We start from the raw sequence: 15,444 nt of genomic DNA, 5'->3' as shown, positions 1-15,444 counted from the left end.
ACGGGGCACAGACTGACCCCTAAATCCAGAGGCACCCAGGGAGCCCTGATTGGAAACCCCTCAACTTCAGCCTGATGGCACATGACTGTTTAGGTGGGAGATCTTTGCTCTTGTAGCCACGTACAGCCCTCTGGCCTTTAATGAGAACACACAAGGCAGGAAGGCTATTTCTCCAAAGAAACCCACGCACTTAGTCTTATACCCAACCTGTGTATGTCTTGCCGCGTTTTTGTTTGTTTTGTTTTTGCGGTACGCGGGCTCTTCACTGCTGTGGCCTCTCCCGCCGCGGAGCACAGGCTCCGGACGCGCAGGCTCAGCGGCCACGGCCCACGGGCCCAGCCGCTCCGCGGCATGTGGGATCCTCCCGGACCGAGGCACGAACCCGCGTCCCCTGCATCGGCAGGCGGACTCTCAACCACTGCGCCACCAGGGAAGCCCTCTTGACGCAATTTGTAATTCATCTGACTGGTGTTGGTTCTCGGTGGCACACTAACTAGCAAGAAAGGGTGTGAGGTTAAGAGAGCTGGAGATGGGGCACTGCTCCTGGGAGCCAAGGATCCAATTCTGTTGGAAGTTGAACTTGGAGAGGAGTATTGGAAAACCATGGTGCTAACAGGCCACCTTTTGCAAACACTAAGGTAGCAGGTGTAATTATCTTTGTGATGCCTGGTCTGGAAGAGGTTATGAACAGATATCGTGATAGTGAGGAATAAATATTATCGGTGTCGTATCTACATTGTTTGTTCTAATGGAAGTACGACTACTAATGACTAGTCTTAAGATGTTGGCCACAAGGGAGGAATATGGGTTCGAACAGGGTGTGTTGGAGGAATCTAAGTCTCAGATACCTAAACACCTGGCCACTTCAATCCAAAGTTCAGTGAGAAAACCAGGTGTCTGGCATCATGGCGAATGAAAATGATACCTTTTGTAATCCCAGTCATTCGTTCATTTGTGTGTGTATGTATGTACGTATGTCTTTTTAGTAGACATTATAGCTGACATTTGTGTGAACGCTATCATGGGGGAACAATTCGTAGTGAATTCAGTATTTGGGATCCTGTGGGGTGTTGCGGTGTGAAACATACCAGTTTTGAAGCCCACCCACTTTGGTGACCCTTGCTATTCTATGAAAATATTGTGGCTTTTGCAGATGCATGTTAGAAATGGAAAGTTGGGCCTAGCTACTCAGAGATGTTGTTAGATATTACCGACAGGCAGTAATGGTGGCAGTAAACCAAAGGGGTTTTGTTGTGAACACGAGCTTGGTTGGTTGATAAACTTGCTCAGTTATTCCAGTTTATAGCATAGTGGGCCAAGTTGAGGCTTTCTGTAAGGCAGACAGTCATTCGAATGCTAGATTTTTTCCTAACAAACAGACCTGTCTTTGGATTCCGAGCAGAATGAAGGTAGTGGATGACCTGAAACGCTCAGATTCTTCCGAGGCAGCAGGTAATACAATGAAGGGAAAAAAAATACACACTGCAAAAGGCTTTTATTTTATAGGCACCACTGCAAAATGAGGAATCACTTCAAAACATATCAAATAGAAAATAATAATTTATTTTAACTTCATTTTACTTACTGTTTGTTTATAACTAACCATGGTTCTCTGAATTTGCTCGAAAAAGTCTGTCCCTTTGAATCTACAAAGCAAAGGTTTACTACAGTGAGCACTTAAAATTCCACAAACCGTCTCCATCCACAACTTTCCTGTACATGCAAAGTCCTCCAACGGGTTGCAGTATCTGCAAACATGCTTTAAACTTCCACGAAGCTGTGTTATAGTTTTGCCTTCTGTTAAAAAACCTTTACGCTCTCTTGGGAACTTTAACCAGGAGAAGAATGTTTAAATGGGTCTCCCAATTCTAAACAAACAAATTATGTGTAGTATACCTCGTGAACCACAGAGTTTGGTGGTTTTTGGAGCTGAAGCTTTGACCTAATGTTAAACGGTCACTCACATATTATAAAGTAGGGTTCCATTAAAAATACATACTGGCAGTCGTATCTGAGTTTTCGGCAGGCAAAAAGAAAAGTGTGTTTAACTTTCGTATATGAATATATTGTGTAAACAAATTCTTCTGTGAAGGTATGCTTAATAAAAGAGCTTTTTGAAATTTTAAAAACTTCATGTGAAAGGTAACGAGTATAAAAAGTACCATTGCTATTTGAAAAAAAGCTCTGTTTTGTTAATATTGCCTTCCAAGACAGTTACGGGTGGTTTTTCTCCGCTTAAAATAGCGCTAAGACGACACCCAGAGTGAGTGAGTGGGTAGGGCTCGCTGATTTCGACTATAAACATGATGACACTATTTATCTTATATACAAAAGCTTGCCGCATTGAACGAGGCAGGAATTGCTACCTCAACGGTAGTGTTCTCTCTTATGTACATAACGCAGAAGTGAAAATTATACAGTAGTCACCGATAGGAACGAATTGTACACTCTAGTGCCGTCTGGAGATTTCGTGCCGTGGGTTAAGAGTTCTTGGATCGTCATCCAGTTATCAAATATCTTTTTATTCCTCTTCTTCATCATCTTTTTGTGGCTGAGTTCCAGGATGTTCATCTCCTTCCTGTCGTCGGCCCCTTGCTGCTCCTTCAGGCAGTCGAGCCGGCTCTGCATCATGAACTCGCGCCTCCGCCTCTGCTCCTTGGCCTTCACCACGTGCTGCTTCCTCTCCTCCTTGCTCCAGTACCGCCCCATCTTCAGCTCGCTCACCGCATCGTCGTCCGTGGTCATGCCGCTGCGCTCCTCGCGGATCTTGAGCGCGCGCTCCCGCAGCAGGCGATCCCGCACCGGCCGCTTGGTGATGTAGCGCGTCCCGTCGCTCCGGATCTTCACTTTCCACTCCATTCTCGGCTCCGACTGGTTGGCCGAGTTCAGGTCCTTGCACATGCTCACCAGGCTCATCTGGCTTTGCGCGTACTCCACGGCCGACTTCTGCTGGATCAGCTGCATGTAGCTCTGGTAGTGCTGCGCGTGCGCCGGGATGTGGGCGTGTTTGTAGGGGGAGTGCGGGAAGGGCGACAGGTACGAGCCGCCGCCCAGCTTCTGGCTGGGGGTGGGGCTCCCGCTGCCGTCCTCGCTGGGTTTCCTCTCCTTGCCCTCCAGGGCCTGGCTGGGGTCCAGCTCTTCAGGGGAAGGGCTGTAGTCCGGGGAGCCCACTTCGGGATCTTCCGTGATGGAGAGCAGATTCCTTGGGGACGGCCCGTACGCCTCGGTGGTCCCCGCGGCGCCTTCGCTGCCGGGGCCGCCGACGCCGCCGACGCCCTCGGCCGCTCGCCTCAGAGAGTTGTCGGGGGACATCTCCAAGGTGAGCGGGGTGCTCCGGCAGCTCTCGCCTGTGTTGTACGCGCTCGAGCTGTCTTTGTCGGACTTCTCGGGGAGCTCGGTGATGTCCGAGAGCTCGCGCCTGCGCACGTCGACGCTGGTGTTGTAGTTGCGGAAGCCGCTGTTGTGCAGCATCCAGGGCTCGCGGTACTGCTCCTTGAGCTGCTGCATCTTGTGCGCGCGCACGATGCTCAGGCACTCCAGCTCGATGCTGCGCAGCTCCTCGTTCAGCAGCTCCAGCTCCTTGTCCACGCTCTCCGGGTCGCTCTTGCTGGCGTCCAGGGGGCTGCCCGGGTAGTACAGGCCGTAGGGGCTGGCACTCTTCACCTGGCACTTGAGCTCCAGCAGCTCGCGGAAGCGCTCGCACTCGTCCACCGGGATGCCCAGGTAGTCGGCGTCGGCGCAGTCGGCCGAGATGAAGGACTCGTTGCTGAAGGGCAGGTCGCTGCTGCCCAGGGTGTCCTGGCTGCACGTGAGCTTCCTCTGGCCGGCCAGTGGCGGGGAGGCCGCGGGGGCGTCGTCGCCGTTGTTCTCCTGCTCTGAGCTCTCGTCGTTGCGCGTGCTCTCGTCCGTCCGGCCCACGCCGCTGTCCTTCTCGTGCTGGTTGGACAGGATGGTGGCCGTGTCTGTGGTTCCCCCGTCTTCCTCGTGCTTCTTCTACACGACAGAAAACAAGAACACACGGGCACAGTGAGGGGCGCCGGAGGTGCAGTTCCCAGGTGTGACTCTTCCTGTAGGAGGGGGGCCTGGGAATTAGCTACGGGTTAACTACCCGGTCAGCCTGACCTGGGGGAGCCACTGAACCTCCTTCTCGGCCTCAGTTTCCGCACCTGGGAAGGGAGGACGATAGTCACCTTACCTCACCGAATAATTCCAGCCATTCGAGGACCCCTGTGCACGCACGGGAAGAAGGAGGCATAGGTGATGCCCTTTTAGCTCCTAAGGCCCTCGATTAGTAGTCACTTATGGTATCTCTGACAATGGTGGTGGCATAGAAGGGGGACGGAAAGGGTGCCAAGCAGCTCAGGTTAAACAGAGGGAAATGCTTTGCTTTTGAAAACATGACTTTTTCTTTCTCTGCTCTAGCGATCTATTAATGCCGGCACAGGGGGGTTTGGTTTCGAAACGAGTGTCAGAAGGTCAGGGGTACCCGGGCATTACTGCTTTTGCTTTTATAAGCCACACGGCACTCTCGTGGTCAGGGAAACTACGGGCTTGCCCTTCACTCGGGCGAACAGAAAAGCACTTCGTTAGTTAGTTTCCTGGCCGTCTTCCCTGCGGCAGCTGGGTTGCTCAGGGGCTTGGGCATCCCGAGGGAGATGTGGGGCCGGGTTTCCCTGCTGCTGAGAGGGCGGAGGGGCTGGCGGGGGTGGTACCTGCTGCAGCACGCCGGCGGTGAACTGCATGGCCTGGTGGTGCTGCTCTTCCAGCATGTCCATGTGCAGGTCGTCCAGAAAGTCGTTTCTGTCGTCGTCCATCCACCCCTCGTCCAGCTGGGGAGAGACAGCCGCCCACACATGCCCTTCAGCTGAGGCTCCTTTCGCTCTCATTTTATGTATTTATTTTTAAGAAAGGACAGTAACCCTGGGGAGAAATAGTTCTGGGGCCCTCTCCGGGGGTCATCGAAATGCAGGCTGCCTGTCGTTTTGCTCTACGACAGACGACTACCCCACGCTCACGGTGAAGACAGCTCCCACCCTACACGTCCGGGGGACGGGGCTGCGGTCTGCTCTTTTAACTGTTGGAGGGTGAGGCGCTTTCCCCCAGGTTAGCTCTTTTCGGTGAAGGAGGCCATTGAGTATAGGGGCGGCGTCCAGGAGCCCTAGCCCTGCCTGCCCTTCTGCTTGACGGCCCGCACACAAGTTTAGCAGGTCCCCACGAGAAGGCACTTACAGTACGGAAAGCATTCTTTCTGACACACACAAAAAAGGTAGCTCTACTAACCTAGCCGTTTGTTAGTCTTGGGCAAGGCCTATCACTTTTATCAGGGCTCTTCTCTCTCATGCTCATAAGAAAGCAGACTGCTCAGGGGTCTGACATCTACCTCCCGTGGGCCAAATCTGGCCTGCGGCCTATTTTTGTTTGTTTAAAAACAGCATAATTGGAACACAGCCAAGCCCCTTTGCTTACGTATTGTCTGCAGCTGCTTCTGCACTGCAGTGGCACCGGAGACCATATACACAACTCCCAAAGCCCATCCTACTTCTTCTTTGGCCCTTTAAGGAAGAGTCTGCTGACCAAAGTTTCTTTCCTTTCTTTCCAGTAAAAACTGTCCTACGTGGCAGATGTACGTCACGATGATTTGATGTGCATATAGACATAGTGAAATAATTACCAGTCGAGTAACTAACGTATCTCACAGTGACTGTTTTTTGGGTGATGAGAGCACCTGAAGTTTAACTATAATCGTCATGCTGTACGTTCCTTAACACTCTGCGGTTGTAAATGAGACCCACACAGATACTGGTCAGGTCCTGGGAAGTCAAACATGTTGACGGGCATGACCCTGGCTGTGTTTTCCATGCCCTCATGTTCCCTCCTCTTTTCTTTCATTATGCTCCCTGCGTTAACGAACGTGCGGGGCCCGCGGCGTAAATGCCAGGGTGGATGTCAGCACGCTCCTTAGAAGGTCAAAACGAGAAACGGATTGGAAGTCCGAGCAACTCAGATTACCTTTCCGGGGTACGGAGTACCCTTCAAGCTCAGATTCGATAGGTGGGCAGTGTTCTGCAGGGCCAGGGACTTCGTTAGACTTTGTTACTGATTTTAGAACTACAGACCCAGCTTCACGTGCCGGAAGCCGACTCACCTGGAGTTCGGGCCTTGCAATTAGCAAGGAAAAGTTCTTGTTGTCTTCACTGGTTAGCAGAGCCACGGCCTCTTCGCGGTTCTGTACCTCTATCCCGTTAATCTAAAAAGGAAAAGGTGGAAGGGTAGACAAGGAGCATGAGTAAGTTGTGCAGAATCATTCTGCACTGTTGCAGGCCTGCATCTCACAGCTGGAACAGAGAACTTCCAGGCAGCTTGAAAAGAATACGCTGGTCTTCAGAAGGAAAGGCCTTGCTCAAACTGACACAGTGTCTCTGGGCTACATGACAGCCTCCACGGGCGTAGTGCCCAGGCGGAGGCTACGTGAACAGAAGTAGCTGGGACTCCAAAAGGCAGCCCTGAGAAAAATCACAGCGTTGTGAAGAGGGAAAACATCTAAGCAATTTAATGACACGTAATTAAATATACTCAGGCAGGAGTCTAAATGGAATCTACTAAAGCGTGACTACAGCTAATTTTCAGATAATATCGGAGGAAAAAGCAGCACTGGGGGTTGTACGTGAGCGTGCTGGAATTATGCAGCGTGTTCTGTGTTCCCAGTTTCACACTTGAATGTTTTAAGGTGGGACACAAGGTCAAGCGGGAGGGAGTCTCTCACCATCACGCCTGATCACTCTCTGGAAGGATTCTGGCTTCCTGTCCTGTCACCTTCGAGCTCTGCTGGTCTGGAGGTCTCAGCTCCAGGGTACACGGCAATGGTTCCATGGAGCTGGAAGGGGAGCCTGCCCTCGACTCTCTATGCCAGTGAAGGAACGGGCAGCAAAGGGGGTGATGGCTCTCGGTCAACGAGGGGAGGTGTGGCAGGCAGGGAGGCGGGGAGGGCCAGATAAGGAACTCAGTGCTTCCGTGGCCAAGGGCAGATGCCAGTGGAAAACTAGAGCCGCTGAAAAGGCCGTTACTCCTGAGGGTTCAGCCCCGTCAGGAATGACAGTCCGGGCTGAAGTCAGGGCAAGTGTAAGAATAAGCAGTGGCAAAAGGAAACGAAAATTACTCGCAGGGAGGTAGGCAGTGATACGTCTAAACACAGTGGATTCGAAATGCGAAGAGAGGAATGAGCAGAGGTAGAAGCTAAGTCTTCTACCCATGAACCAGAGCCTCTCCATTTCTGTGAGATTAAAAAAGACTGTAATAGAATTTGCCATGTGATCCAGCAGTGCCACCCCTGGGCATATATCCAGACAAAACTATAATGAATTCCAAAAGACACACGCACCCCAGTGTTCACTGAAGCACTGTTTGCTACAACAGCCAAGACATGGAAGCAACCTAAACGTCCATGGACAGATGAATGGATAAAGAAGGCACGGTACACACAGACAATGGAATATTACTCAGCCATCAAAAAGAAAGAATGAGACGATGCCTTTTCCAGCAACGTGGATGCAACTAGAGATTATCATACTAAGTGAAGGAAGTCAGAAAGAGAAAGACAACTATCTTATGATGGCACTCATACGTGAAACCTAAAATATGACACAAATAAACCTGTTTCTGAAGCAGAAACAGACTCACGGACACAGAGAACAGACAGGTGGTTGCCAAGGGGGACGAGGGGGGGAGAGGCTTGGATTGGGAGTCTGGGATTAGCAGAGGCAAACTGGTATATATAGAGAATGGATAAACAACAAGGTCCTACACTGTGTGTAGCACAGGGAACTATACCCAATCTCCCGTGATTAAACCTTAATGGAAAATAATAGAACGTATACACATGTATAACTGAGTCACTTTACAGCTGTAACTAACGCAACATTGTAAATCAACTGTACTTCAATAAAAAATGTTATTTGTTAAAAAAAATAAAGCTTAAATTAAAAGACAATTAAAGGGAAAAAAAGACGGGTCTCAGTTTGACTCGAAAGAGCAACAGGTATCCTTTACAGATAAAGAAACTACTCTTTTTTTTTTTTTTTTTTTTTTTGCGGTATGCGGGCCTCTCACTGCTGTGGCCTCTCGCGTTGCGGAGCACAGGCTCCGGATGCGCAGGCTCAGCGGCCATGGCTCACGGGCCCAGCCGCTCCGTGGCATGTGGGATCTTCCCGGACCGGGGCACGAACCCGTGTCCCCTGCATCGGCAGGCGGACTCTCAACCACTGCGCCACCAGGGAAGCCCAAGAAACTACTCTTAAAAGCCATGGCATATACTAGTTAAATGCTGAGTCATGGAGTTTAAAAGCCGGCTCAAACTTGAAATGTTCGGTCCAAAATTAATCCATCCGAGAAAGCTCAAATGAGCATTATTTTGTTTCACAAGAACTGTGGGCCTGATCTTCTGGCCCACTAATGTGTTGTCTGTGGCCCAAAGAGAAGGGCAAGGAAAGGAGATGAGCTGGCTCATATGCTGCAAAGCGCTGGGGGCAGCCTTCCTGCTTAGGTGGGGCAGGCATCCTCTCCAGTTTGTCTCACGCCTCACCACACCCTGTTGCCAGGTATTTTCCATAGCTTGTACTTCGGCCATTACCTTCTCTGGCCTCACCACACACCCGATATTTGCGACCCCCTGTTTGTTAACTTCTGCATTTCCACCCCAAAGCTATTAATGAGAACCAGTTTGCTCTTCAGTGATAAACAGAGGAGGCCGACCTACCTGGATGATGCGGTCTCCTTCTCGGATGCGCCCATCCTTGGCCGCGATGCTGTTCGGGTCGATCTGAAACACACAGCAGACATCTCAGCACCGAGGGGGTAACTTAAACACGCACGAAAATAAACAACGGCCCTTTCCAAAGTCTGCCTCTAACACATGGTCGTGCTTGTCCCTCTGTTTTCGTTTTGTGCCGAAATAAACAAGACTTAGGGTCATGCAGAGGGAGACGAACAGGGACTGATCTGTTTCCAAGCCCTTTCCAGGCTGTGTTCCGGGATCCTTGCACGGCAACCCTGCTACACAGCAGTGCGCACAGACCCTGGTGACCTGAGGGGATGAAGAGGCACAGCTGACTCCTGTTGCATGCACAGGAATGAAAAGCAAAAGTGTGCTGGAGAACAGGTTAAAGGGTACCCTTCAACATGTGGGCTAGCAACCTTTAAAATAATTAAAGCAACTTAATTATTTTACCAAATGGGTATATTGAAGTTTGGAAAGTAATTTTAAAAATGAAATATAATTGAGACAAGTGGGATTGCGTTTGGGAGAGACACCCCCGAAATGCAGTCATGATGGGCCAACTTAAGCTTGGTGGGCGAAGTATACCCCAAGGGATAATTAGTAAGCCTAGCAGACACATCCCTTGATTCATCCCATGGGGATGGATTTCATTTCCTGACAAAATGGGGTTTCTGGGCTTGCAAAGAGGGCAATGCGTGGTAAGGTATCCATCCTGAAATCAGTTGCTTTGCATTGTCTCCTCTGGGAAGATAAAGATAGCTTCCGTCTATGTACTTTGAAGTTGCACTAAACTAACGTGAATTCAACTGTACACACCGCACCAAAAGCAAAGAAAAAAGAGAAACAGACACAGAAATACTTTAAAAAGTGTAAGTGATGCCCTCCCCCATCCCATTCAATGAACACGAGAAGGGAAATGTGAATCTGCTCTTCCCTCGGGGTTGAACACGTGAAGCCATGTACACGGCTCCATTTTATGGCCGATTTGCAGGCTTCTGAAGGGTAGTTTTGTCTTATGTGCCAACATTAGGACTTAACCCCTATGTAAAGACGTCACTCCATGGAGCGTGATAAAGGGGACGAAGAAATCTGTCTGCGTCTTTCCACAGACATCTCCGTGAGCCAGAGTTAAGGTTGGTTGACACATAAAAGGCAAAAAAGAGACCAACTCTCTTGCTCTTGCTACGACAGTTATAAAAAATCAGCCCCGATACCTCGCTTATATAGATCCCAATGTCATCTTCATCGTCCGTCCGGTAGCATACTGTGAGGCCCAGCTTGTCCTGGCTGTTCATTCTGTAGAGATCCACTTCCTAGACAAAGAAAGGGCATTTCCCTGTGAGACCCCGGCAGGCAGGGCTGGGAGGACGTCCAATGCTTTAAAAAACATTTCGTTTAAATGATGAACTGGATTTCTTCGCATTGGATGTGGGCAGAGCGGTTAACTTACTAAACAAAAAAGTGATTACGGGCATGGGATCAATGCCCCGGGCATTTCTGACCTTTCAGTCAATATAAAGTCATTTTGAAAATAGTTATTGTATTGATCCCCCCAAAGAAAAATTACCCATATTTCACTCAGCGTCAAGACTTCTGGGGTCAGGCTTTGAAAAAGCATTCTTTCAATGTCTGCCACAAACAAGAATATTTCCAAACCCCAACCCATCCAGCCATTTCAGTACAGATGCCTCCAATGTGTGTGGTGAGATTATTTCCCGTTGTGTTCTGTTAATATGCACAGTAACAGAACTTGCAAACAGACTACACATAAATTGATCCAAGGAAGGAGGGTAACGTGATAGCACGCAATTAATGCTTTCCCCAACAGCTGTGATATTTACAGTCGAGAAATTAGTTTCCGCCGCTATTACAGCAAATTAAGTAAAAGCAAAGCGAGCCCAAACGCGAGACACAAGGGCACAGGGAACGCCACTGTATTTGCCAATTAACCTGCACTTTGGAATGAAGTCAGAACTTTGAAAACTGTTGGACCCCTGGAGGAAGTGGCGTGCTTCTCTGAAAGCGTTCACGGGCCAAGTCTCCCTTTCCGCCCATCCTGCCAACCACCCACACGAGACGCGGCAGCACGAAGGGCCAAGGGCTGCCCGATGATAAGTTCTCAGGCAGAGGCCCCGGTCTGGTGTTTAGTGTTAGCTGCTTGCCAACCAGCTGGAGCTCTGAGATGGGGTCGGTCTCTGGAAATATCTTCTCTCTCCCGGCTCTTCTTGGTGAGGGCACAGTTGTTTTTGTGGTCAAAGCTCAACACAGTTACATAGCAGATACTTACGGAACCCTCCCCTGGGTGCCCAATACCATGGATACTTTCGAGACCAGAAGAACAGGAGGTGCAAAGGCCCTGGGGCCAGGAGGGCTGACGCCCTGTGAACGAGGAAGAGCGAGGCAGGCTGAGCATAGCCAGGCAGTGGGGCCAACGGGCCAGCGTCGGGGAGCTCAGATTTGATTTCAGCATCACGGGAAGCCTTGGAAAACTTTTAAAGTGAAGACTGCCATGATCTGCTGGATACTTTCAGCAGGCTTTCCGGCTGATGTGTAGAGTATAGTGTGGTGCTTAAGAGATGAGGCTCAAAGACCTGTGTGCAGATCCCAACTCTAGCTTTTTCTAGCAGCTTCATCACGGGGTTTCACGGGCTCGTTACCATATCTGAGCCTGCTTCCTCACTGGCGCATGTCACCCTGCCGCTTGGACAGGGTGAAGAGTCACTGAGACGAGACTGCCGAGCTCTCAGCACAGTGACGGGCCCAGAGACAGTCCACGGAAAACCGCAGTACAAGACGTGCAGGCAGCTTCTTGCCGGAAGTCACAGCCGTGGTCTGCAGCAGCCGAGTGCGTGTATTTCTCGTGCCCCCCAATAAGATCATTTTATTTTCTGAATATTGACCTGTGAATTAATTCAATGACGTCCTCATTATAGCTTTAGCAACCTGGCACGTTTCCCTTAAATGAAATCCCATTAATTTCTGATAATTTAGTGGAGTTGGATGGAAATTTCGTTTCTCGTTGTTTTGAGAAAAAGGCTAAGCAATCGAAGAGGTAGCGCGAGTTTAACCACGAGGGCGCATAACTTTCCAGGTACTTTGGAATAACCCGGTGGCACACCGCAAATACACTAGGCCCACAGCATCCTCATGTTTCAAACGCATGCCCAAGTCTCTGTCTCAGGTTGCACCTCATCTGGGTGCAGGCTAAAGGGAAGACCTCCTCCGTCTCGGCGCTTCCTAAGAGGCAGCGTAAATCCGTGGAACTTCCCGATTACTCGTTTGTCTCTCCATCCACCGCTGCAGCCCCACTGCTGCTACAGAGCCCTGGCTTCAAGGTGGAAGCCAGCCGGTTCTGGAACAAGTTCACGTGCAACCAAAGCAGAGAGAAGGGTAACTGGAGAGGCTGAAAGAAGAAAACTTAGAAAGATAATAAACATTGTGATATGACTTTTCCCAGAATAAAAGCGATACTACAGGTTATCGTTTTCACTGAATGATTGGCCACCAAGGTGAACAGCTCTTAAGAAAGGTCAGAAGATACCAGAGCTCCACTGGGCTTCGCTCTACTATGACTCAAAGTTTGCTTCAAGGTCACGGCGAGGTAGGTGCGGAAAATGAGGGCAGTGTTTAGAAATTTTATAGCACTTGGATGCTGTCATGATAGCCAAGGATAGGATTAGCAGACTTGTCTCACTGACCACGGTGTAAGACTGCGTCAGGTACCACTGAGCTGAAGTGGCAAGGGGTGAGCTATGGAGTCACTCGTGGCAGAATCACGTATTGGTCAGTGACATGTTAAAAATTAAACCAACCGGCTAACCTGGTCCCCCCGGGTCTTTGACCGCCGAGAGTCTGAGAAGCATGACTCTGTAATACACGTGTAGGATTGAGGGCTCCATTTAAGAACTCGGGAAAGTGAAAAGTCTGGAACTGATGTCTTGGGGAAAAAGCAGCATGACGTACTAGGAGTATTCAAGTAGGAAAAAGGAAGACTCATAGGGAATGTGACAGATGAAGGTCCGACACGTAAGAAAAGATTTCATGCATTTGGCCTAGTCCCCAAACTGTGTGCAGTCTGCTATCTACAATCAATAGGATTTTGATCAAAACCTAACTTGAAAAGCACTCCTGCTCTATTTTTTGTCAATATTTTGATGGACAGAAATTGGAAGAACTACTATTATAACAAGAGACAACTTTCTTAGAACAAAACAGCAGGTTGGCGTGGAAGAGATCCTAAAACATTTGTTGCTTTAAAGTATTTTCACCTGAATCACTGATAATTAATCAAGAACAGTATCTTACGCTCTTCCTTACTTAAACCCTTTTTATATGCTGCCGTTAACCCCATATGTGGTTCGAAAATTAGTCATAGATTCCCCATAAATGCTGTTTGGACTTACGTTACATACAACACGTGTTGGTGAAGATGACATTTCTGCCTGGTAGAGAAGACGTTCTGATTACCAGGTCTGTTTGCAGTCACTGATATTCTGAAAACAACGCTTCCTCACTCTAGCAGAATGATATACGGCCCAGCAGTGCACTGAGCCTTTAAATCCCACTGCAAAATTTCCCAGGACAGGCTGTCATGGGGACACTCACATTCTCACTTTGGATAGACTTGACTTAAAAACTGCAATGGCCAATTTACGTCCTTGCTGCGGAGGAGAAGCCCAGGCCTGGCTGCGGCCTGAGGCATATGCTGTGTGTCAGGGCAGTGCATGGGAGGAGCCAACTCCAATCTGAAACAAACACTCGCCTGAGGATGTCCAAGCCCCACGCCTCACCCCAATTCCAGCTGGCTGCCAAGCACAACTTTAGCACTCGATCCTTTAAACCAGACTCAAGAAGGGGAGCGCAATTCTACTTTAAGGGCAGTCCTTTAGGAGCCGCTTTCTATCTTGGAAGTGGTCTGGTTCTAAAAAGGATGTGTGGTACTGGATAAACAGATGCCGGTAAAGCACATTTTCGGTAATAATAAAGCACAGGGGAACTTCCCTGGTGGCGCAGTGGTTAAGAATGCGCCTGCCAATGCAGGGGACACAGGTTCGAGCCCTGGTCCGGGAAGATCCCACATGCCGCGAAGCAACTAAGCCCGTGCACCACAACTACTGAGCCTGCGCTCTAGAGCCCACGAGCCACAACTACTGAAGCCCGTGCTCCTAGAGCCCATGCTCCGCAACGAGAAGCCACCGCGACGAGAAGCCCACGCACCACAATGAAGAGCAGCCTCTGCTCGCGGCAACTAGAGAAAGCCCGTGCGCAGCAACAAAGACCCAACGCAGCCAAAAATAAATAAATAAATAAATTTATAAAACAAGCAAACAAACCAAGCACAGGGTATTACTCTGGGGTTTACTCTAGGTATGTACTTGACAATGATGTTAAGATAGCATGGGCTATAGTATTTCCTTTTGTTACCTGGATCTTCTTGGGAACTGTAAACAGAAGTTGGAAAAGTGTCACTTACAACCCACATGAGGACAGAGACAAGACTGTGGAGTAGAAGGATGTCAGCTCACGGCTTCCTACAAAAAACAACCAAATCACAACTAACTGCTCAACAACCATGGACCAAAAAACCCCTGGAAACTACCAAAAAAAGATATGCTACATCCAAAGACAAAGAAGCCACAAGATGGTAGGAGGGGGTGCAACTGCTATAAAATCAAATCCCATACCCACCGGGGGTGGGGGGCGACTCACAAGCGGGAAAATAATTACACCACAGACGTTCTCCCACAGGAGTGAAAATTCTGAGTCCTACGTCAGGCTCCTCAGCCTGGGGGTCTGGTTACAAGAGGAAGGAGCCCTCAGAGAGTCTGGCAGGGTTTGACTGCAGGAATTCCACAGGACAGTAGGAAACGGTAAGTCCACTCTTGGAGGGCACACACAGGGTCCTGTGCGAACTAGGAGCCAGGGAAAAAAGCAGTGACTTCATGAGACTCTGGGCAAGACCTACCTGCTAGTATTGGAGGGTCTCCTGCAGAGACGGGCATTGGTTGTGGCTCACTGAGGGTACAAAGACACTGGTGGCGGCAGTTCTGAGGAGTACTTATTGGCTTGAGCCCTCCTGGAGGCTGCCATTTTCTTACCAAGTGCTGGCCCTACCCAACAGCCTGCAGCCTCCAGTGCTGGGATGCCTCAGGCTAAACAACCAGCAGGGCAGGAACACAGCCCCACCCATCAGCAGACAGCCTGCATAAAGTCTTCCTGAGCCTACAGCCCTCTAGGCATGCCCCTTGGCATGGCCATAGCTACCCGCCAGAAGGACAAGACCCAGTTCCACGCACCAGTGGGCAGGAACCACTGCCTCCCACTGGGAAGCCTGCACAAGCCTCTCAGACAGCCTCCTCCCCCAGGGGGCAGACAGCAGAAGCAAGGAAAACTACAACCCTGCAGCCTGGAATGGAAACCGCAATCACAGAAAGTTAGACAAAATGACATGGCACAGGAATATGTCCCATATGAAGGAACAAGATAAAACCCCAGAAGAACAACTAAGTGAAGTGGAGATAGGCAATCTACCCGAAGAAGAATTTAGAGTAATGATAGTACAGATGATCCAAGATCTCAGAAAAAGAATGGAGGCACAGATCAAGATCAAGAAGATGCAAGAAATGTTTAACAAAGACCTTGAAGAACTAAAGAGCAAACAAACCGAGATG

General features: G+C 49.6%; 1 protein-coding gene across 1 annotated transcript in view; it reads right to left on the bottom strand.

The window, feature by feature from the left end:
* Positions 1 to 1,542: 1,542 nt before the first annotated feature.
* The window catches only part of PDZRN3 (PDZ domain containing ring finger 3), a 246,620-nt gene continuing 232,718 nt past the window's right edge, over positions 1,543 to 15,444 (bottom strand). Inside the window, exons 6-10 of the mRNA XM_060161340.1 lie at positions 9,988 to 10,086; positions 8,753 to 8,815; positions 6,146 to 6,247; positions 4,713 to 4,829; positions 1,543 to 3,993 (exon numbers count right to left, since the gene is read on the bottom strand). Of these exons, the coding sequence (XP_060017323.1) occupies positions 2,413 to 3,993; positions 4,713 to 4,829; positions 6,146 to 6,247; positions 8,753 to 8,815; positions 9,988 to 10,086 (1,962 nt within the window). The 3' untranslated portion in view covers positions 1,543 to 2,412. The remainder of the gene's footprint in view (positions 3,994 to 4,712; positions 4,830 to 6,145; positions 6,248 to 8,752; positions 8,816 to 9,987; positions 10,087 to 15,444) is intronic.

Source organism: Lagenorhynchus albirostris, chromosome 10 (assembly GCF_949774975.1).
Source record: "Lagenorhynchus albirostris chromosome 10, mLagAlb1.1, whole genome shotgun sequence".
In the NCBI taxonomy this organism is placed as follows: Eukaryota; Metazoa; Chordata; class Mammalia; order Artiodactyla; family Delphinidae; genus Lagenorhynchus; species Lagenorhynchus albirostris.
Note: the sequence above shows the minus strand (reverse complement) of the source record. Positions and strands in the feature narration are given on the sequence as shown.